Here is a 24,048-nt window from a genome sequence, read left to right on the forward strand (position 1 = left end):
TTTTGCAATTTAGCTAATGGAAAAAAAAAAAAAAAAAAAAAAAAAAAAAAAAAAAAAAAAAAAAGAAGAATGCTTGATGGATGCCAGTTCTCCTTTTTTCACTGTGTTTTTTCCTGAGCTTGGTTTATATGAATGATTTTACTGAAAGCACTCTGGTATAAACATTAATGTGGGAGAAGAAATGGATGCTTCATTCCCAGCCATTGAAAGTTTGGATGTCTTTTTCAGAAAAAAAATAGTAGTAAATACATTGTCTGGCTTTGATCTTCCTGTACTTTGATGTTTTGCTTGCCAGGGTTTAAAAGGTTTGTGTGCCGTTTGAGTTTGGGATGGGAAAAACTAGGACTAGCAACCAGTGAGCCTTTGGATGTGTGAACTGTAATGTACATAATTAGGTTAGGGACTGCAGGTATGGTACTAGGGACTACAGAGTGTAAATGATGGAAGAAAACAAAGGAGAAAGCTTTGTAAGTGGTTGTTTCAAAGGAGTTTACAAATATAAAAGCATTCTAATGCTTCTGAAATATGTTTGAAAGTGCTGATGTCATCATAGAGTAAGTATTGAATTCAGCTGAGGATTCCAACTCAAAATGGAATTAATTGCCCTCCTTTTTCTTTTCTGTTTAGGCTTGTTTTCCGTTTGTTTCATCACAGGATCATGGACTAGGTTAGTTTGGAAGGAACACCTGTCAGACATTTGGTCTGACCTTTCTCCCCACATACACACTCAGCACCCCTGTTACTTGGCTGTGACATGTTGCTCTGTGTCATGCCCAGATTAGCTCTGATCATCTCTCAGGGCTAGAGATTCTGCAGTGCACTCTGGGCAATCTGTTTGAACGTTTGGCCACATTCATTGTGAAGAGTATTTTCTTATTATCTATTCAAAATTTCTTATTTCACCCATTTCCTCTAATTTGCTTCAGCGCCTGGTGGGCTCTGTCCCCACCCATTCCATAAGCACACACCAGGTACTCTGTAAGTAGATCCCTGTTAACCTCTGTTCTCCAGAGTGAGTGAACCCAACTCTCCCAGCCTTTCCTTCTATGCCATCATCTGTGTGCCACTGACCTTCCAGGGGCCCTCCGGACTCCTTCCAGTATGTCAGCATCTGTCTTGTCTGGGGTTGTCCCAAACAGGACGAAGTATTCCATGGCAGAAGGAGGGGAAGAATTGCTTCCCTTCTCCTATTAGTGACCTATAATTAGTGCAGCATTATTGACTCTTTTCCTAGTCATACACATGGCACTTCCTTACTTTTCTCTACTTTTTTTGAGGCTGAGGAATTGTGTCTTAGTCACTATTGCAGCACTCTTGTGTCTTAGTTGCTCCTAATAAGGTATAACTTTGAACATCCATCTTCCCTTTTCCTAATTTTTTTTCAGTTCTAGAGGTGAAATAAGATTTTTCAACAAGAAATAACTTTCTTGTGTGGTTGTACTCACGTCATCTCTGCATTTGTTTGAAGTAGGACCCCATCATAGATTTGAATAGTTTTACAACACTGTGCTATGGTTTGCTTTTGTAATAATTTCTAAGGACTGGTTTTCTTACTTTTTTCTGTAACTAATGAAACATCACCATTTTGTCCCTAAGAGCTAATGTTCACTTCAGAGTCTGCCGTACAGCTCTTTCTGGTATTGGGCTTCTCCCTTCTCACCTCACCCACCTCACTTTATCTACGTGGAATTTATTTGCCGTTTCATTGGACAACATTTCAGTTTCGTAAAGTCACGCAGGTTTTTCTAGTCTGCCCTTATCCTGACTTTCCTGGATAACTTGATGTCTAAGCTTGCTCTTCATTATTTTCCAGTTCACTGTTCAATAGGTTGAATGTCTTAGAGCCTCTCCCAAACCTCAGGAATGATCTTCCTTTGTTTGGAATGTATTGTTTGCTCTTACTGTCTGTTCCCTATTTTCTAGACAACTATTTATCCACATCAGGACTTCTTATGTGGATACATAGCTTCCTTTTTAAGCCTTAGGTGATGAATTTTGCCAAAACCCTTTTTGAAATCCGAGTAAACCAGACTGCCCTCACTCAGAGATCTGTCAGAGAACTTGAGCAGGCTTCTAGGGCAGAGCTTTATTAATCAGAACCTATGCTGTCTCTTCGCAATAGATCATATTTCTTCAGGTGTCCACTCATTACGTGCTTTATTATAATATTGAGTAGTTAACATTAAAAGTTTTAAGTTGCCTAGATCCCTCAAAACTCTTTGAAGACTGGTGTCATAGGTGACATATGTACCACGCACTTTTTAGTTCATGCATGCTTTTATGGAATTTCTCCTGTGTCTTTTCACTAAATTCTGATATCTTCCCTAGTTACCGTTGAAGTGTAGAATAACTTCCCAATTAATAATTGGCAGACAGTAGTTTGAAACTGCATCCCAAGCTCTTTGTTCTTTTATTTAACTGTAATACAATATTTAACTACAGAACAGGAATGCATTAAGTGTTTTCCTGTGATATGCAAAATACAGTTAGGACTGTGACGTCTTTAAAGTATTGCATGTGCAAGTCTGTGCATTTCAAAATACTCTTGTGTTCCACTGAAATATTTATCTGTTGGGCAGTTGGAATACATGGGACCTGACTGACCTTGTAGACTAAAACTATGTGGTCGCTTGACTTTGTGCCAGATGCCCACACAGCCGCTCCATAATTCCTCTCCTCAACTGGGCAGGGGAGAGAAAATACAATGAAAGGCTCAGCAGTCAAGATTACTGTCATTGGCAAAACAGACTCAGTGCTGGGAAGTTAGTTTAATTACCAATCAAATAATGAAAAATAAAACCAGATCTTAAAACTGCTTTCCAAACACCTTCCCTCCATGCCTCCCTTCTTCCCAGGCTTAACTTTACTCCTGATTTCTCATCCTGCTCTTCCCCACAGTGGGGCAGGGGAACAGGGAATGGGGGCTGCAGCGAGTTCATCACATGTTGTCTCTGCTGCTCCTTCCTCCTCAGGTGGAGGGCTCCTCACATTCTTCCCCTGCTCCAGCATAGGGTCCTTTTCATTTGGTGCAGTCCTTCAGGAACAGGCTGCCCCAGTGAGGGTCCCCTGTGGGGTCACAAGTCCTGCCACTAAAGCTAGTCCAGTGTGGGTTTCCCACAAGGTCCCAGCCTCATTTGGGCATCCACCTGCTCCAGTGTGGTGTCCTCAATTGGCTGCAGGTGGATCTCTGGATCACTGGACCTTCATGGGCTGCAGAGGGACAGCTACCCCACCATGGGCTGCACCACAGGCTGCAGGGGAATCTCTGCTGCAGTGACAGGAGCACCTCCTCCTTTCCTTCTTCTCTGACCTTGGTGTCAGCAGTGTTGTTTCTCCCACATGTTTGCATTCCAGTCTCCCACTTGCTGTTGCACAGCAGTCTTTTTCCCCTTCTTACGTGTATTATCCCAGAGGTACTATCCCCATCACTGATGCACTTGGCCTTGGCCAACAGCAGGTCTGTGTTGGAGCTGGCAGGCATTGGCTCTGCAGACAGAGGGAAAGCTTCTGGCAGCTTTTCACAGAAGCCCCCCCTGTAGTTCCCCTCCTTTTCCCCCTTGCCACTGCCAGAACCTTGCCATGCAAACCTAATACAAGTTGCGTAATACCAGGTGGCATAGGATGACAAATTTAACACAAGTGACGAAAATATGAGTGTTGATGCTGCTTCTTATTCAAAAATGCTAGTGTTTGGGATTTCTTTTCCCTCACTGCTAGAGGTTATGCTTCTTAATGCCTGTGAACTCAGACCTTTAAGAGTAGAACTCAACAATGAATTAATGTATGGAAGAATAATGCTTCAATTTTATATTTTCTGTAACAGAGATCATGATCAGGAAGCTCTAATATCTCCCACATCAGATGTTCCTTTTTGTTTGGTCAAAGTGTGTGAGGACAGTAGTAAATATTCCATGCTCAAATGCAGTGTTGTTCTTTTCTGATTCCAGGTTTTATAGAATTGTGCTAATGTAGCAATTATATACACTTATTTTAGCAGTTATAAACTTTTATATGTCATGAGTTATTAGAAGGAATAGTATTTCTATTGTGACTGTTTAGAACTCGGGACAAGGAAGTTTACAGAAGAAATTGTATGGCTCAACAGCTATGGTCAAAGCCAGTTAAGCCACTTAAAACAACTGTTTTTAGCCCAGAAATAGTACTGTACAAGAATCTCATAAAATATTTATGCAACAATTTATAGCTGCTTAACACTAAACTATGCTGATCTTCTTGTCTGTGTAATCATGCCATGTAGAAGATCAGTAAGAATAATTGATTTTCACGGATCTAATTTTGGAGCTAATTACTGTAATCTCTTAGATGGCATTACCTATTTGATTATATGTGCTGGAGAATAGATAATGACTTTATAGGTTTAGCTCCACTCTTCGCTCAATTTTGCATGAGAGCAGGCCGAGCAGGCCAGCAGCCTTTTGGAGTCTAGCATTTGTTTAGAGTTTATGAAACAGGCAAGTTCATACAGGAGTTGTCAATGTCCAGGAAGAATCAAAATTATTGTGAATCAGCAAGTTTGGATGTTTTGTCTTTATTTGTAGATAGAGTGATCTAAATAAAAACATTAAGTGCAATGTTAGGTTTAGTAAACTGGGAAGTTCCTAGTGAGAGAAATTCCTAGATGGAGAAAACTGGATACTGGCACTGTATCTAGACATCTGAATGTGGTAGCGTGGATGGGGAAATACTCTCTCAAGAAGGCAGGGTGTAAGAAAAGAGGGAAATGTCTTTCAGAATGAAGAATAGATATGGAATTTATATGGAATTGTGCAGAGCGCATGCAAGAGCCTTCCTTATGATTGAGAAAACAAGACTTGAAGATGGAATTTCATCAGAACCTATTGTTTTTAAGTTCTAATCCATTCAAATGAGAGGATATTTCACAGAGTCACAGAATGGATCAGATTGGAAGGGACCACAATGGGTCATCTGGTCCAACCTCTCTGCTCAAGCAGGGTCATCCCTGTTCCCTAGAGCACATGGCACAGGATTGTGTCCAGACAATATGTCCTGTAAAAGAAGCTCCACAACCTCTCTGGGCAATCTGACCCAGTTCTCAGACACCTGCACAGTAAAGAAGTTCTTCCTTGTGTTCAGGTGAAACTTCCTGTGCATCAGTTTCTGCCTCTTGTCCTACTGCTTGGCACTTACAAAAGAGTCTGACTCCATCCTCTTGACACTCTCCCTTCAGATGCTTATTAACATTGATAAGACTCCACCTCAGTTCTCTTCTCAAGGCTGAACAGGCCCAGTTCCCTCAGCCTTTCCTCATAACAGAGATGCTCCAGTTGTGTAATAATCTTTTTCATGCTCTTCTGGACCTGCTCCAGGAGCTCCATGTCTCGTACTGAGGAGCTGAGAACTGGACACAGAACTCCAGATGTGGCCTCACCAGGGCGGAGCAGAGATGCAGGATCACCTCCCTCGACCTGCAATGCTATTCCTCATGCACCCCAGGATCCCACTGATCTTCTTGGCCATAAGGCACACTGTTGGCTCATGGACAGTTTGTTGTTCATCAGGACTCTCAGGTCCTTCTCCACAGAGCTGCTTTCCAGCAGGTCAGACCCCACCCTGTCCTGGTGCATAATGTTATTCTTCTCCAGGGGCAGGACCCTGCATTTGCCCTTGTTGATTTTCAGACAGTTCTTTGTCCATCTCTGCAGTCAAGGTTCTTCTGAAGGGTTGCGCAGTGTTCTGGGGTATTGGCCACTTCTCCCAGCTTTGTTTTGTCACTTCAGAATGCGGCATACCATCACCTTTCCATGGACTGAAGTGATGCTGGCTGGTAGTTCCCTGAGTTCTCCTTCTTGCCCTTTTTAAGATGGATGACATTTGCTTTCTTTCATCTCTCAGGCGCCTCTCCTTATCTCCACTTTTCAAAGGTGATGATTAACAGCCTTGCTATGATGTTCACCTGTTCTCTCAGAATTTATGAATGCATCTCATCAAGGCCTATGGACTTGGGGATCTCAAGTTTGTCTAGGTGTCATCTGATCAAATCCTCCTTGACTAAGGGAAGGTCTTCTTCCTGATGTTCATTTGCCCTTGTCTCCAGGGTCAGAGATTCCTGAGGGCTCATCTTGTCACAGAAGACTGATATACAAAGAAGACATTCAGCAAGGGACCCCCCATTTAGTAGCAGTTCCACATTATCCTTTTGTTTCCTTTTGTTATTGATGTATTTGAAAAAGCCCTTCTTTTCCTTGACATCCTTGGCCAGATTTAATTCCAGATGGGCCTTGACTTTCCTTGCCTCATTTCTGCTTACTCTGACCTCTCTATGTTCAAAGTGGCCTGACCCTGCTTCCACTTTGTGTATGTTTCCCATGTACTCGTAAGTGATGACAGCAGTACTTTTTTCATCCAACAGGTGTGTTGCTCCCTTTGCCTGATTTCTTGCTTATCAGGATGCATTGTTCTTGAGCCTGGAGGAACTGATCCTTGAATATTGACCAGCTCTCTTAGACCACTCTTCCCTGCAAGGCCTGTTCCTACGGGATTCTTCCAAGCAAGTCCCTGAAGTGGCTAAAGTTAGCTCTTCTGAAGTCCATGGTTGTAATCTTACTTGCTGCCCCGCTTCCTCCTCATCTGTTACTGAACCCCTCAATCTCATGGCTGCTACAGCCAAGGCTGCACACAACCTTCTCATCTCCAATAAGGCTTTCCCTGTTTATGAACTGAGCAGCACACTGTTCCTTGTGAGATCCTCCACTATCTGTGGCAGGACGTTGTCATCACTGATTTCCAGGACCCCCCTGACCTGTTTGTGCTTTGCAGCGTAGCTTTCCAGCAGGTGCCAGGGAGGTTGAAGTCCCCCACATGAACAAGGGCCTGTGACTTTGAGGCAGCTGTAACTGCCTGTAGAAGCCTTAATCCACCTCCTCCTTCCAGCCAGGCTGCCTGGAGCAAGCACCCACAGTGTCAGCCTTACTTGTGTGCCCTTTTATCCTGACCCATAAGCTCCTGACTCGCTCATCATCCACCCCGAGACAGAGCTCAGGACATTCCAAGTGTTGCCTCACAGAGAGGGCAGCTCCAGCACCGTGCCTTCCTGGTCTGTCTCTGCTAAACAGTGTGTAGCCCTTCATGGTAACATTCCACTGTGGAATATCCCACCAAATCTCTGTAACTGCAGTGGGGTCGAAGCCTTGTCGCTGCACACAGAGCTCTTGCGCCTCCTGCTTGTTTCCCCTACTGTGTATTGGTGTACAGCCATTTAACAGAAGTATTTAATATCCCAGAGGGATACCCCGTATCCTGTCTTGAGGTTTTGTCTGCTAGTGCTTAATTGAAGTATCCCCTTTTAAGCCTCCTTTTGCTACTAGATTGGTTACTATAGTTCTTCCCTTTCCTAAACCTCTGGCAAGTCTGTCCCTGTTCCTGTCCCCCTTATTGTTGGTCAGCTGGTAATATTAGGAGTGTGATTCCTGTCTGTCCAAAGAGACATGTGTGAGTGTCAGGGAGCAAAGGAAAAATGAACTTTTATGCAAGAAAAAGGAATTTCTGTTTTGCTCATCAGAAACACTGTTACCAGGAACTTGGGCTGTCTGCTGAGCTCCTGCTTTTTAACAAACACCCTCAGAAAATTATTTTTCTTGCCCAAATATCAACCCAAGTGGAACAATGTTTTTGTTATCAAACTTTCAAAGAAATTACTGACCTGAGTTGCTGCCAGGATGGAAAATTACTATGACTTAAGCCAGCTCTCTTGGAACCCTATAAGCATCAGTCCTAAGTGAGACCCTGTGAATGTCCAGGACCACAGTGGGCTGCAATCAGCAGCCTCCTTCTGAGTGGGGCCTCTCCGGGCCAGTGAACTCTCAAATTTGCTATACTTGGAGCCAGTGACAGACCTTGGGTGATACCCCCACTGCTTGAGGTTCAACCCTTTGCCCCTTGAAAAGATGCAAAGGCATCCAACATAAGCTGAACTTGAGGGGAAATTTTCACTCCTTTAGGTCTGTGTGTGCGCAAGTGTGAATATGACATATAAAATTTACTGTGAATATTGGTCTCTTAGATTCATAAATATGTTAGATTAGTAAGTAAGTTAGGCCTGTGAGTTACTGTCATGCTTGTAGTAAATTCTCTAGACTTTTTTGTTGAATTTAATTAGGCTATCAATTAAGTGCTGTTAAGTTTAAGTGCGGTTTAAACCTTTAGGCCTAAATCATTGGTCACTTCTGGGACTAAGTTTGTTAAACGGGTCCACTCTGAACCTTGTGGCTCAATAGGTTTGTCTCCCTCACTCCTTTTTATCCTTATCCTTTACCTTTTTTTCATCCCCAGTCTCCATGTAAGTTACTTTTGGTAGATTTTAGATTTAGATTGATTGATTTTAGATTTTAGTCCATTTTTTTGTGTGTGTGTGCTTTAACCATCTAGTAAGCAGTAGGGCAAACCTTTAAACAAATTTTGTCACGCTTTCACTTTAATATTAAACCTGCTTTTGCTGGTACCTTTTAGACTCCCCTCCCGTGGCCTCTCCTGCCCCTGCTTCTTGATGAAGACCAGGTAAATTCATTGTACAGGTGGAGCCGCTCGGTGTATGCTTCTCTTCTCGGATCGCTGCTGCCCTCTTCTGCTGGCTTCCCATGGCTGCTGTGGCATGGGTAGTTCATGTATTTCACCAAAGGATTGTGTCTGCTGTGATGCTATGGGAGGTTGTGGGGTGAAACGCAGAGACCTTCTAGGGCTGGGCTCCACAAAGAATTAGTTTTATTCAGGACGGCGCTCTCGTATGTGGTTGGTACCCTTTTGTACTTCACAGAGTCGTAACTGATGTGGAGCGCATGTGCTGTGAGAGAGAGTCTGTCAGCATTGAAAAATCCGACACTGTTCTGGCCGTGTTTCTGTAAAATGGACTTGGGCCAGCACAACTGGCAGTGCTGTAAGCATGCCTGTGTTGGGCATTTGAGCTGGTGCAGACCTGTGAGTACATGTAATGCCTCAGAAATGTGGGGCTTGAGACCTAGCTTTCTGATGCAACACTTCTGGGCTGAAGCAATTTCCTCTGCATAGCTTCTGTAATTAAGTTTATTAAGAATTCTGGCACCCAGACAAATGATTGTATTGTATTATGAGGCACAGGGAAAGTGCTATACAGAAGCCTGAAGATGTAGGAGGAATTGAGGCATGAGCTAAGTCCAGAGGAGAGCCACAAAGATGATTAGAGGGATGGGGCACCTCTTTTATGAAGACAGGCTGGGAGAGTCGGGGTCATTCTACCTGTTAAAGGCTCCAGGGAGGCTTTAGAGCAACCTTCCAGTGCCTAAAGGGGCCTACAAGAGAGCTGGAGCAAGAGTTTTTATAAAGGTAATGTGTAATGATAGAGCAAGGGGGAATTCTTCAAACGGAAGAGGGCAGGTTTAGGTTAGATATTAGAAACTCTTTACTGTGAGGGTGGTGAGGCACTGGCACAGGCTGCCCAGAGAAGCTGTGGGTGTCCTGGAAGTGTTCAAGGACAGACTGGATGGAGCCCTGAGCAAGCTGTCTAGTGGAAGTTGTCCCTGCCCACAGCAAGGGGGTTGGAACTAAATGATCTTTAAGGTCCCTTTGAACCCAAACCATTCTGCAGTTTTATGATTTAAGGGCATACTAAGATGAAGCTATACAATTTTCTTTACATTGCAGCTGGCACTATTCCCAGGCCTGACTGCATGGTTTCTGCCCAGCCTTGTGCTCTTGCAGGGTCCCTGGCTGGTGGTCAGAGCTGTCCTCAGTGTGGCTGTATTCCACCAGGTGCAGTCCAACGCTTGGGAACCCTGTGTGTGCTCCTGGAGGGTTTTTGACAGAGTTGGTGTAACCACCTGGGGAAACCACCACCTTCCAGAGGGGAATGAGTGGCAGTTCCACAACTGGAGTCAGTTCCAAGTGCATGGACAGGCATTCCACTTCCAGACTCAGGTGTATCTATTATGCTGTATTTATTTTGATAATCTGTGCATTCATTCTGTTGAGTATTGACAATTATGAATTTTTTCTCTTTGCCTCAGTAATAGTTATTGGACTAAGATTTGCATGGCAGGTTGATAGTCTTGGCATGAATGAAGCTCAGCTCTTAATTACAGTGATGTGGTGACAGGCACTTCTGTGTACTGACCAGGAGCAAACATCCCTCCCAATGGCTGAGAGCATCCAGAAGTCAGTCAGGAGGCACAGGCAGTGGTGTCTGCTTCTCAAGAGTGTGACCCTGTACAAGACTCTGTCATCCTGTGTATTCCTGGGTTGTTAACCAATTACTGATTATGCTGATGTGCAGGGAATTCTCTGAGCATCTTTATGCACAGGAAAAATTGAACTTTTTTGCTGTGCCGGCTGAAATGTATAAATTGTGCCTTTCCAAGGACACCTTCCTAGGAGCAGCTAAATTCTTTCTAAACAAGTTGCATATGGGAAAATTTTAAAAAATTAAAGAAAGTCGGACCCAGATACTCTGTGTGTGTGTGTAACTATACATACTGAATTTATAGTTTCTTTCATTCTTTCTGTCTTCCTTAAGTTAACCTTATCTGGGAGGGTGGGCATATTACATTAGTAGTGTGATTTAGCAAGCCTTTAGGGGCTGAAGGGCGGTGGCACAGATGGAGTATCTGGCAGCGGGAGGAGGGTGGAGGATTCCTCAGAGCAAGCTTTGTAGCCTACAAAGGCTATGTACAGCGTGAGGGCAGTGCATGCTGCACTGCCATGATGTGGCTGGCTAATAAAAACAAGCCATCTTTCATCAGGGCTACACAAACAGCAAAAGCTTCACTTGCACTTTCCCTGTGACACGGAACTGCTCAGCAGTCCTTCCCTCTATGTGGTGCAAAGACGCATTGCATGGACAAGGGCACCTGCCCGAGAACAACACCCAGCACATGCACCTTTCCAAGCAAGAACACGCGCACACACACAGACATAAGTAGCCTGTGCTGTAGGCCTGTCTCCTGAGAAGACAGGAAAGTAGGGTTTTCTTGCAAGTCTGACTCAGTAGGAAACAGAAACAGAGCACATCACATATATTTTCTTTATTGCTGAACCTTTTTTCCCAGTAAGCAGGCATGATTCCTTAAAGGCTGAGGTTTTTAACAACAGTAAGGTTTTTCAGGTTTCTTTTTTTTTTTTTTTTTTTCTTTTGCTGTGGACAAAAAGATACCTTTGAACAAGGTTTTACCTTATATTACAGTATTTCTGTACAAAAATAAAAGTCCAAAATCAAATTATTATTAGCAGATATTCCCCAATTTATTTACAGGGTACTGTCAAGAACCTTCATCAGGCAACCAGGTAAAACAGAGAACTCTGTATTAAAGCAGTCGCACTGTAAAATGTTGCCTTCTCTAGTCAACTCTGAAGGGCTCTGGCCTCTGGCCGTCAGTCTGGGTTGAAGAGTCCAGCCAGAAGTATAAAACAGTGATGTCTTTCAAAGAAAAAGTTAATATTAAAAACTTAGGCTGACATTATGGAGAATTGAACTGATAACTGTATTTCCATATTAGGGTAGTCTATAAATATTCTCAGCTACATCTCTCTTTATCATACAGCAGATACAGAATGCAGACTTCTGCTACTTATATGGTAATACATATTTGCAAAAGTAAAATCAATGTATGAAAATTTTGGAATTTACTTGTTAATAAAACTGCTTATAAAGTAACCATACAATTGTAACAACTATAACTCTGAACTATTAAAATGTACAGAAAGACTGTTTACACCATTGCACATACTTATTCCCTTTGCTTCAAAAGACTTGTGAAATACAGAATAAATTTTGTCAAATTTTACCGACAGCTCAAATACGCATGCACAATGTGCACATCCGTGGAAGCAAGGGGAAACAAAGTGTTGGCGTCCATCAGGAAAGCTGCCAGCAGCACTCCAAAAAAATATACCTTGCTCTTCTTCCCTCCCCCTTCCCACCTGTATACAGGCCAGTAGATTAGTGCAGAATGGATGAATATAACTTTGTTTTCAGTGTTCTGAAAGGACAAAGGAAATCCTCTTGACTTTTATCAGCAATTTTAGGTCAATACAAGTTAGGCTTAATATTGTAAGGCACTTATTACTGCTTGTATTGCAGTGGATCGAGTCTTAAGGCATTTGTTACATCAACTGAAGGTAATAATGCTTTGGAAAGTTTTCAGTGAGCCAGCAGTTCTAGTTATGTGACTATTTCAGCTGATTTTCCCCTGCCCCCCCATGGTCTTTCTAAAACATTGTTTGAAGATATTTTCCATTGAAAGTCTGGTTCTTGGTTAGCTTGTCAACAAAGGTGATCAATGTCCCCAGGTCGTTCTGAGGCCAAGGAGTGATATATTCTATTTAGGGCACAGTAGAACTGGTTTTGTTTTCACCTGGAGCTGCCCTGACTTCCATGGCTGCTCACGGATCGAGAGGTGCTGTAGCGTTTTTTCACAATCATACTGATGTAAGCCTTCATCAGCTTTGCAATGTCAACCACCTGCCAAGAGTATGAAGAGCACAGTTCTTAGTACGGTAACAGTATATGAATGCATTTCTTTGGACACTAACAATATAAAACTGTCAAACTTTCAACAAAAGCCTTTTGCACCTAAACAAATAAAAATACTCAGCACTTCTATCCACGTCATTCTGTCTTCCCTTTTGCTTTACAGGGATCTTGAACAAATCTCTAACATTTATAGCCCTTACTTGAATTACTGAGTGGCCTGGCTATTGGAACAAGAAGAACATGGTAACAAAACTACCTTGTTCTTACCTCACTAGTTTCAAAAAGCAGTTCTCTTTCATCCACCACGATCTTGTAGGTGTTGGCAAGTGGAGCACCAAAAGACAAGATATGTTCATACTGGAACACCTCCAGAGGCCTTCCTTCCCCACGCTTGTAGACAGAAACTGCATCAGCGCTGACTCCAAGCCACAACTCCTGTGGGAATCCCCCTTCTTTACACTAGAGAAAAAAAAATGTAAATTAACAGCAAGGGGAACAGTGGGAGCCACAAAACACTTACTGTTGATATTTTTATCTATAACCATCTGTTAAAAAGTGCATATTTTTTGTCCCTCTTCAAATGGAGCCTTTTATACTTTTTCGCAACTAGTCTATTCATAGCATTCTGTCCCTCTATTTTACGGTTAACTGGTAGATTTAAATAGCTACAGTGCTTGCCAATGGGACTAGGCTTTTAATAGCTCAAAGTTTATTACATCAGCTGTCTGAGCATTGTGATACTGTATTTATGGTTTCACTGCTCTGGAATGAAATCATCACCTATACAGTGTAAGCAGTAGTTTGAATGTTCATACGGTCTTACCTCTACGTCGAAGAGTGTTGAACCATAGCCAGGCCATTCCTTAATCAAAGCCATGTACTTTGCCATGGCCTGCTCCTGATTCATCCTCTGGAGTTTTTTCCATTTGTCAATAATACTAGTCCTGGAAGCTGAGATTTCCTCTTTGACCCACATGTCTAACATCTGATCCTCCTCAACCTTCTGTTTGCTGACAGAGCCACTGCGGAAACTCCTCCGCAGTGTTCCTTCAAGAAAGCTGGCTCGTTTCTTCTCGGCCTTCTCTGATGCGGTAAATGTTTTGGTCGACTGTGTAATCCTAGACTTCAGCTTTTGCAAGGGATAGACTTCCTCCAGTTCTGGTATGGTGGTGTGCACAGTGTAATCTCCCTGAAGGTACTGAAGACGCAAAGCTGCAAGGACCTGGAGGGTTTCCTCAGGAGCAGGATAATGTCCTTTAATCACTGCTTCGTGAGCCTATCAAGGGCAAAAAAGGTAGCTTTTTATAAAGCAGCCTTTGAAAGAAATATGAGAAACAAGGGGAGTAGATTTACTCCCAGGCAACCCCAGGACCTGAAATAAATGATCCATTAAATAAATCAAATGGGGTAAATCTCTTGGCAAATTTAAGCTAGATAAGACTGGGTTTACCAGAAGAACGGCAAGGCAATTGAGGAATCTGCAAAACGGGAATTACTTTTACTAGGACGACTTTTAGTGAACTCCCATATCTAAGAGAAACTGAACTACGAAAAAGGAAAATAAAATGTAAAGGGGAGAAAACAGGATCTAAACATCTGATTGAGGAGAAGCCACCTATGTTCAAGGGCATCAGGAAGAAACAGGTCTCCAGATTTTTTTACTGCTGTCAATAATCTGGCTGTGAAAACTGATGTTTCCAGCCAAGCTCTAGGAGAGCTTTGTAATTTTACTGAGGGGAAATAATACATCTTCAATGGATCCCAAATCAAGTTAGTACAAAATCGAGTTAGTACAAAATCTACAGCATCAGGGATGAGATTCTGAACCAAGACTCTTCCAAATCCCAGCTCTCTGCACACTCATTCAAACCTGTGGTAATGTGCAGCACCTAGATGCTTTCTTTCATATGACAGTAGTAGAGGAAACAAACACGCATTGCGTCTGGGGATCCAGGAATTTCAAGTTTAGTAAACACACAGAGATAATTCACAGCTAAGTAACAACTAGTTTGTCTAGGTGTACAAAGTGTGCCTTTAAATATGCAAAATGGTTTACCTGAGATTGTACACATGCAGAAGAAAAGAGCTGTCTTTTAGAAATGGAAGGACAGTATTTTAATGAGGAAGAAGAACTAAAAGATTTTCTTCAGTGCCTTATGACTATTAAAGGATTCAGACTTTAAAATAATGGAGACTGCAGAGTTAAAACTGATGACAGAAGGGAATTTTCGTAATTGTCTGAAAAAAGTTGATGACTGACATCAAAAGCAGATAATTAGAAAAAATAGAACAGAATTGATGTTAGAATGTAATGTTAGAATGTAATGTTACCTCTTCAAGTTATTGCTGTAATATTGCTGGTAGGGATTGAATGTCATGCTTTATAACAAATGCTACTGGGTTTGGCACGACATAAAGTGTTTGGCTAAACAGTAGTCAGCACAGAATGCTCCATGAAAACAATCTGCTTCAGCAAATGTGCTTGTTTTAGCTGTTCATACAGAAAACTGCATGAGTCGGCCTCTTAAGCCAATAACGTAACGTAGCAGATTGTATGCAGAGTTCTCACAGATTTTCTTCTTGCTGTTTGAAGTTCATCCCAAACAGAGGCACTGGATGACTCCTCTAGAGGTAACAACAGACAGACAGAATGGCCGTGCTTCTAAGCCAAATCAAGGCAACCTACTGCTCAGATCCTTCAGCCAACAATAAACAGTTCTGGACCGAGCTGCAGTAGTAGGTGCTGGAAGGAGACTTTTGGTGGACTTGTGATGTAATATGGTGCCTTAAAACCTAAACTGAACAAGAAAGAAATACTCTATTACAGGGAAGATGCAGAAGGGGAAAACCCTTCATATGTATGAAAATTAAGGTACGTCAGTTCTTGATCCCATCAGTCTTGTTTACCAACAGAATGTCAGTGTCTTGGTGTTGCAGAGCCAGAAATCTTAACCCTATATAGAAATCTTGATCTGTCTAGTGTCCACTGGAAGAAGCTTACTACTGGAAGAATTTTTAATCATTTGCAATATAGGAGAACAGGATAAGATCAATCAACAGTAATAAATGCCATCAGTGAGTTTCTGAGTACCTACAGGGACTGATGTAACAGAAATCCAGCTGCTGATGCATTTAATTTTCATTAGAAGTCAATTTAACTTATTTTATGTTTTGCAGCGGAGCCTCATTCCGAGCTCAGCTTGTTCACTAAGTGGATTTCTGTTCATCACAGCTGTCTTACTGTTACTGCTGAGACTGGACTATTGTGCTATGGTACCTTTGAAACGATCAGTTTTTTAAAAGATGAAAAGCTATTGCTCAATTAGTTCTGTACAGTTGCCAGCAGGAGTCTCTTATTAATTAATTTGTTGCCAGTTACACTTTTTTTCACTTTATTTCTTACAGTTTCTTCAGAAAACGGTTTAAGAAAAGGAAAATTAAAAACAAGTGCTATTCTTTTTTATGCAGCTTAGATCCAGTTATCCATTTTTCTACCACTATACAGAAAGCAATTGACAAGTAATGCAGAAGTAAGAAACATAACACTAGAGAGACCATACATGCTTCACTCAGGTCAGGACAGGCCTATTTTGACCACTGAAACACTTCCTTTGCTCTTGATGCTTGAGTATTAGTGCATTTAGTTGAACAGAAGCAAAATCAAAACTCTCTGTGCTGCCTAGATCTCTTGCTTTTTTTCTCCTCTTAAAAGTACCTCAAAACAGAACCTTTGTTCTTTACCTGCTCAAACATAAAAGCAAATTCCACACTGTCTTTTGGGACGTTTTCTGTGTCCAGGAAGCAGTAGAGCTTGAAGTAGAACTTCCAGTGCATCTCCCCACCTTCAGCAGTGGCAGCAAGCCTGCACCGTTAAGAGGGAGAGAGATCAGATCTGTGAAATCAAACTCTTTTCTAAATTGCCACCTGTGAAATCTAAGCAAGGCATCAGCTGAACTTTGCTTTATGTGTGTCTGTGTATTTAGAACCTACAGCAAAATCAAGGACAAATGTTGACTCAGTTCTCAAGTCAACAGTTTCTAACCCATCTTCTCTTAATAAATGATGATTTTTAGATAAGTCAGGTGTTAATAAAAGCCACATTATTAAGTCCTGTTATGAAACATTCCTTTTCCCCCCCATTTTTATGTGGATAAAGGGGGCTGATTGCCATGCATAAAAAGTAAGGATGACAAACGGGTATTTAGGCTTGTATCACATTTTCTTACTACAGCACTATGGACGGTTTCAATTTTACTGGTAAGAGAAATGTTGTGAGCTGTACTGTGCTGACTTCCATGTGAAGTTAGGTAAACAGTCAGAATGGCACTGGACTTGCCTGGAGGTCAGTTCTCACAGCCATGTTGCTAGTAATAGTGGAAAAAAATTGGAGTGGTGGAAAAGAAAATGTGGAAATAGTGATGAGAAATACTACTCTACTGGTGTCAGGAGAGAGGAAAATCAACAACAGTGGATAGGTGGCTGTTAAGTCTTTTAAGAAAACTGAAAAAGAGATCCTTTTGTTCCAGAAATGGCCACATGTGTAATTCAGCTGCATCATCACAAACAAGGAAGTCAAAGAGAAAATTCAGCATTACTGGCATTGGAAATTTATTCAATTGCTACTTATTAGAGTGAAGAGAGAAAGAGAGGTATACTCACTTTTCAAACTTTGCCAAGACATCAGCTACAATGGTTCTGCTTTCAATTGCTTTATCAGTAGTTCCATTGTATTCAAACAAAGCAAACATATTTCTGCTGTCCTCCATGGCCAAGCCACGAATCAACTTTTCAACCACCTAGTCAAAAAGAGCACATGAAAAAACCATAGCATGGAAAAACAGTACCACAGAGTAAGACAGATACTTAGAAAAAAATTAGAGCTAAGTTTTACATTAGGCTAAAAACATTATTAACTTGTCCGCATCAGCATTATTAATTGTTGTCAAATTCCACTGTAATTTTTATTCTTTCAGAATATGTATGTGCTATCTCCTGGCCAGATATAACCCCCTGTATTTCACCAACTCATCAAGAGTCTTCCAGTTTCAGGAAGCAGCTTGGCTCTCATACACGCCAATGACTACTGAAGTTTCTCCAATAACGCTCTCTGCCTAGTTGCTTAGTCTTTCCTGTAATTCTTCCTGTAAGAAGAAACTACAGTTGGGTAACCCTCTGCAGCACAAAGACAGTTTTTATGGCAGGGATTTCCCCAGAACATGCTGCAGGGAGGGACAGCACTGGAAGCCTTTCCTTCCCGGAAAGGAGAGATTGGCACAGAAAGCCCCAGTGCTTCCAAAGTATAACACTACTGCTGTCTGGGACTGGCATGTTAAGGGACACGCTGATTTTGTTCCAAGACATTCTGGCACCACTTCTCACCTCTCCAGCTGTAGTGTGTGAGTTGATTGTAATCTTACAGGAGCCCCCACCATGGCAATAAACTGTGGATGTCATCTCCTGCCTGCCAATCAGTGCTTCTATTTCATCTCGCGATGGCACAAACTCTCTGCATTTGGTTTTCTTCAGAGATTCGTAAGTAAAGAGTGCGTATTTCTCCATTTCAGTTCCTGGAAACTGGTCACGAACCCTGTGGGACAAAACTTATTACTTTAAGCTGCCAGTCTGTGAAGTTTGCTTATCTGAGAATTTTTTTCCCTTGAGAGTATTTCTGTATCCAGTACACTATTTAATTGACATGCTCCAAGTACAGACAAAGCTTTTAAATTATTGAGTTTGTTGGTGGACTAACTTTCCTAATGACACACTCTGCATTCTTCCATTGCATCACAGCAAGAGGAACTCCACATTCTGGTTAATGCTGAACTGTCAACAATGATTTATTATTTAACGTTCACTAATAATTTAAAATCAGATTTGGAATCACAGGTTTGTACCTCAAATACATCTTTAAACATGATACTGTTCTGTTATGTGCATGATGCGTGTCTTATAAAACTTAGGTAAGCAGGTTGAAGAATTTTTAACAGGTTGGTTTGGACAGTTGGGAATAGGACCTGGAGATATGGGCTGAAAGTCATTAAAGTTTATACAGTTACAGGAAATGCCCCTTTTGCCAACATTAACATACTGTGCATTCAGCTTTGTGGCATTTTGCTTGATTCTTCAAATGTGTGTAATTCCATCCAGACCAACTCACATACGATTTTCCTATAACATTTTCTTTTTACAGTCACTGTTTGGCATAGCCAGTTTGCTAAGTGAATACATCTTTAAGTCTCACTTCTAGATACCTAAACACTGTTATAAGTTGTGGTGCTTTGGTAGATCAAAGGTTCTCACCTTTTGAGATGAAACTTGAGATATTTGAGGATGCTGCGACTGGGCAGAAATGTGCAACTCATGCAGGTGAGTATTTGCCAACTATAGAGGTTCCCCACGCTCCCAGGGTTAGGCACTTTATTGGTTTGCTTGATGAGCTGACAGTAGAGCTCATCTCGGAGAGGTCGTAAATCATGTCCTGTCTGGAGGATACCTTGGATTATAGGGATGGGATCAGACATAGACTCCAGCTGCTGTAAAGAATTAAATATCTTGATGGCTTCATCCTGCAAAGTTGTGTAGCCTTTGTCTTTCAGCACTAGAAAAGAAATATTGGGAGAAATGTGCTTAGACTGAGATATGAAAGAAAAAGCACTCAGGCTTGATGTGGAAATCGCTTAATGCTACTCTGTGACCCTTGTTATGCAGGATATTAGAATCTATATTTTCCAGTTCAAATGTATGATGCAAACTCATTTTATGAGTTAATTTGCTATCAAGATTTGTTCCAAAATGAATAACTGAAAAGCTGTATCTTGACTGATTGTTTTTTTTATGATGTAGTTTTTCTTTCAGAGCAAGTCACACTGCTGAAGTGCCATTCACACTCCTTATTAACCTCCCACCCTTCTCCCAAGGATGAAACTTGTGGTCTGAGTAATATTTTTTTAATATCCAGCTGCAAACTAAGGTAAGCAAATCCTTTTTAAAGACACCACGTTCACAATCATCAATAGCTCTGAACCATTCATTCAAAAGAGACTTCTAAATCAGTGTTTGAATCAAGAGGGTTGAAAGAGATGATTACACTAATTTCAGGACTAAACAAAGCATTACTTTTTAAAACCATGTACACTCATAAATGTAATTTCTCATAAACAAGGCTTTCTGTCCCATCTGATAAAAAATACAGCTGACAATTGAAAGCTGTGGCTGCTGCAGCTTCCTACATGGGGTAGGAAGCAACAATAATTTGATGAGGAGAATATGATTCAAGGAGACTGGGTGAATCTGGTTTAGTTGCTTATTTCAGTGCAAGACTTTTCAAACTCAGTCTTCTTAGCTGTATTGTTGAAAGCAATAGCAACCTTCCCTTCTGTAACACTCCTGCAGGAACGCCACAAGCCCATGGCTCTATGCTAGGCGAACTGATATTCTCAAAAGAGAACAGGGAAACTTGGCTATTTGTATTAAAAACATGTATTTTGCCACCATTACTTGACTGCAGACTTAAAAATTCCATCCTCTGGTTTAGTCTTTCATAAGGAAAAGTGGTTCTATTATTGTAAAACTTACGGTTTAGATTGATGTCCCCATATGGCAGTGGCAGTAATGGTGAGTGCAACGGATGATGAGTGTAACGGAGAATAGGATTCCTCTTATAAATCTGTTCAACCACATCAGCATTCAGGCAGTTTTCCTATTGGGGTAAGAAAAAAACCAAGATTTGGGGTCCAGCTTTAAGAATAATGCAATGCTTTGTGCCCTTAGGTTGGTTATAAAAACTGAGCAATCAGTGTTACCAACACTATTTGGTGCAAAATGCAGTTGTGGGTGCTGTGGCTGCCATGGCATGCTGTGGGCTATGAATGCTCAGTACCTGCTAACCTCAGGCCCTGGATAACCTTGCTTTATCTGTGCAAAGAAACAAACTACAGCAGAGCTGCAGGACACCAAAATGAAGTATCGTAACGATTTCTGAAGTGTGTTTTCATTTTATACTCATTTTTACTCCAGTAATTCATAATGGGAAATACGACATCTGTATTCAAGTTTTATTTAAAAGTATTTCTCCAGCACAACTAATTGGCCTTTCAGTTAGAAACTGCCTGAGCTACCAAACAAAATAGTCCAAAGTGCTGCTGTAAACCTGGTGCACCCACTCTGACATCCAAATACTGCTCTTACCATTCTTCTCAGGCTAAGTTTGATAGATGTGTGACCACTGTCTTCTATCAGTCTTGAATTACATGTATTTCTCCTGCTCTGAAGAACAGCATTCAAAATCTTGGAACTGAGAACTTAATACCTCTTTTCCATGAGAGAAGAGGTGGCACTCTCTAAGGGAATAGGTCAATAGCAGTTCTCCCCTCTTGCCTATTTCTTTGGTCTCTAGTGAGAATCATCATCATCCTCTCTCATAAATGCACATTAGCAAAAAGCTCCAGAAGGACATTCTCTGGCTGTGAATGCACTGTCTCCAATGAGATCATAAAACAGTAATCATTAATTGAATGTTTTTCTCATCACACAGGAGATATGAGATGCTTAGCCCATGCTATCAAAAAAAAAAGAAAGGGACTATTATTACAAAAAAAAAAGAAAAGAAGAGCTGTTTAGTCCATATCCTGGTGTGCTGCTCACTGTGGACCGAGTCAAACACACCTGCAAACTCACAGCACAATGTGCTCTACTGCCATGTGTAGCCATGTCTGTCAAGTTACACAAACCAGTAAAACTTGTTACTGTTTTAATGGAAGAAGTTGCCCCTCTTGCCCTCCAAGCCGCACTTCAAAGTTTGCTCTTCTACTGTTTAGACAGAAATTCCTTTATCAGGTCAGAGAATACATTCAGGTTTCACAATTTTAGTCCATGTCACTGTGTAATTAAACGTAATTTTCTGCTTTATTACCCAATATGGCAAAGCCAAAACAAAGATTTAAGGAACCATTCTTTCTCACCCCACACCATCCTGCTTGTGCCTACCTTAATATCCTGAATAAGCTGCTGAGTTGGAGTATCAATGGGTGCCTTTGTGTCAATCACGTTTTGGATGGCACTTGACCAGCGGGTCGCCTCATTAAGCAATTTCGTATAGAGCCGGTAACAGTGTTTGCGTCCGTACACGGTCACGTTCCAGTAACCTGGCACAACAGCAGAACTGGTCATCACACAAGCTGCAGCCCAGCAGACACACAGCACTGCATCCTGGATCATGCTGGCAGTCTTTCAGGAACTGAAGTTGTGTGAGTTATTAAGTATCATAATACAGATCCTGTGGTATTAAAGGAGATTTTCTCCTTTAAAGAAGCCTCAGACTACAACTATGCATCATGCAGCCCCCCGTTTTAACCAGTAATCTTAGTAAAAATCACTGTAAGACAACAGTGTTAATACTGTGGAATACTCTTAGGTCCTTGTAGCTTGTGGGCCCTACTTCTCCAGTCCTGTCTGTAACAGGAAAATCTGAGACAGACTTGCTTTGTACACCAGAGTCTTTCATGGTCTGCGGCACACGTACAAACAGGCATAAAGCACAAACTACGTCCTCTGTCTTTAATTTTACACCAATGAGGTGGAAACTATGACAGGAAGAGCATTTCAGTTCAAATTCTCTCTGCATCATTGTATAGGCTTTTTTTTAAACAGATTCGGTAAAAGGAGATGTGTTTCATCTTTTCACTAGTGAAAGCCTCTTTGAAGTGTCAGTGACCCCAATGAGATAATACAAAATAATGCTTCTCATTTGCAAACAGACGCTTCTGAGCTTCAGACGCGTCTGAACTGAAAACCAGTTCTGAAAGTGCACAGTGGAGCTGACTCAGGTGTAGTATGTAGGTTACCACAAACTGCACTCTTACTCTGCATCTCCCTATACCTGCTCCAGTGTTGGCCCTCATAGTTCCTCAGCACATAAAATGATGTATGAGGGGAGTGCTACCCATGTCTTTCCCCAGGTCTTTGATGTGTAAGCATGTTTACACTAACCTGGCAGCAGTGTCAGTCTGTGATAATCTGAATGTTGGTGAGAACAAATTTTACTCCTCTGTACATTACCTTTGTTTTTCACCCAGCAATTCCCTGTAGAACACCTCAGTGGCTTGGGAACCAGATCTGTTCATGGAACTGCACCCATAATAATCCATTTGAAATATCCTTATGCGTTGTTTCTTGTATTACTAGCTAGAAGGACAGAAGGCATACTTGAACAAGAGCAAACAATTACCTGTCTCTTTGAAGATTTTTTCATCAGGTGGCACCACTGAGCAGAGGCTGTTCAGGACCAGTGTACCCAATTTCAAAGCATTTTTCTCTGAACTCTTGTAGTAGTCCAAAGAATTGTGCGTCAAAACAAACCAACGCTTCTTTAGTTTTAATGAGGACATCTTTGGGTTGTTCTTTACTTCCTTGTGTAGCCACCCTGTTAAGGACACAATTTGAAGGAGGTTGCTAAAAGTTAGTTGTATACTTTCAACAGCATCAAAACCGCTGTGTGAATCGATAAGCTCACATATGAAACAACATCAAGTAAAATTCTCAAAAAATGGAATTATAAAGATAAAATTAATGTGAAAATCTTTTGATTTTGATGTTTCAGTAGAAGAATTATCTTGTCAACTTATCAAAACGCTTCTGTCATCGTAACAGCGTTTTCTTACATGGCACACAGCAAGAATATAATTTCTGCTGTATTAATTTGTGAGGAAAGTCCACCACGCAAAGATAAGGCTGCAACACTAATCATGTTGGCATGTTACCCACATTGTATTGTGGGAACAATCTCTTCAAAGCATAATGGATGTTATTTAGTTTTTACGGCCCCACTCATTTCTTACCCCTCACAATGAATTCTTGTCCCTCCACTCTAGTGTCCCCCTTTGACCTCTGGAGCAGGGTTATCCAGTGATGCATCTCTTCAGGAGTGTCAGCATTACAGTGAAGAACACGATTAGCAGTGATGATCACAAATGAATTAGGTCTATGAAAATAAACGAAAATTGAAAGAGTCTTTATAATCAGCACACATACTGTTTATGTCACCCCCCATAACCATAAAAACTGTTCATTGTTTGCATTTTCTATCCAGACAAATATGGTCCACCTCTAATGCATTATTTAGTTATCACCTAAAGAAAAAAATGAAGCATTTGAAAAGACTCAGTTATGTTACAGTCACACCAAAATGCACGGGCTATGAATGGTGGGAAAGTTCACATCAAATTGCAACTTGTCATATCTCAAAATAAATCTGTGGTGAGAAAAACTTCCAAACTTTAATCAGCTTTGCATGTGAATCAGAACTGTTTCAGGGTGAGATCTATTTAGAGTGTCTGCTTCAGTCAGCAGCTACATTAGCTAAAACAAACCACAGTATACAAAGGTCTACAGTAAAGCAGCGTGTGAACATGGATTCTTTTATTTTTAATGCAGTGCAGCCCAATTCACAGAGAATACAATCTATTTTTAATGAGTCTGGCTTTTACCCAGTCCTACACCAGGATTCACTGAAGCATGAAGAACTAGCCCAAGAGAAGTGTGCTGATGGCTCTCTGGATCAGACAGGCAGGTTC

At 41.4% G+C, this 24,048-nt stretch overlaps 1 protein-coding gene across 1 annotated transcript in view; it reads right to left on the bottom strand.

Moving 5' to 3' along the window:
• Positions 1-11,041: 11,041 nt before the first annotated feature.
• The window catches only part of MYO10 (myosin X), a 163,737-nt gene continuing 150,730 nt past the window's right edge, over positions 11,042-24,048 (bottom strand). Inside the window, exons 31-41 of the mRNA XM_040064682.1 lie at positions 23,314-23,456; positions 22,704-22,898; positions 21,464-21,621; positions 20,054-20,177; positions 18,779-19,076; positions 17,858-18,065; positions 17,138-17,274; positions 16,220-16,340; positions 13,302-13,754; positions 12,746-12,937; positions 11,042-12,466 (exon numbers count right to left, since the gene is read on the bottom strand). Coding sequence (XP_039920616.1) covers positions 12,356-12,466; positions 12,746-12,937; positions 13,302-13,754; positions 16,220-16,340; positions 17,138-17,274; positions 17,858-18,065; positions 18,779-19,076; positions 20,054-20,177; positions 21,464-21,621; positions 22,704-22,898; positions 23,314-23,456 — 2,140 coding nt within the window. The 3' untranslated portion in view covers positions 11,042-12,355. The remainder of the gene's footprint in view (positions 12,467-12,745; positions 12,938-13,301; positions 13,755-16,219; positions 16,341-17,137; positions 17,275-17,857; positions 18,066-18,778; positions 19,077-20,053; positions 20,178-21,463; positions 21,622-22,703; positions 22,899-23,313; positions 23,457-24,048) is intronic.

Source organism: Hirundo rustica, chromosome 1 (assembly GCF_015227805.2).
Source record: "Hirundo rustica isolate bHirRus1 chromosome 1, bHirRus1.pri.v3, whole genome shotgun sequence".
NCBI classification, from domain to species: domain Eukaryota; kingdom Metazoa; phylum Chordata; class Aves; order Passeriformes; family Hirundinidae; genus Hirundo; species Hirundo rustica.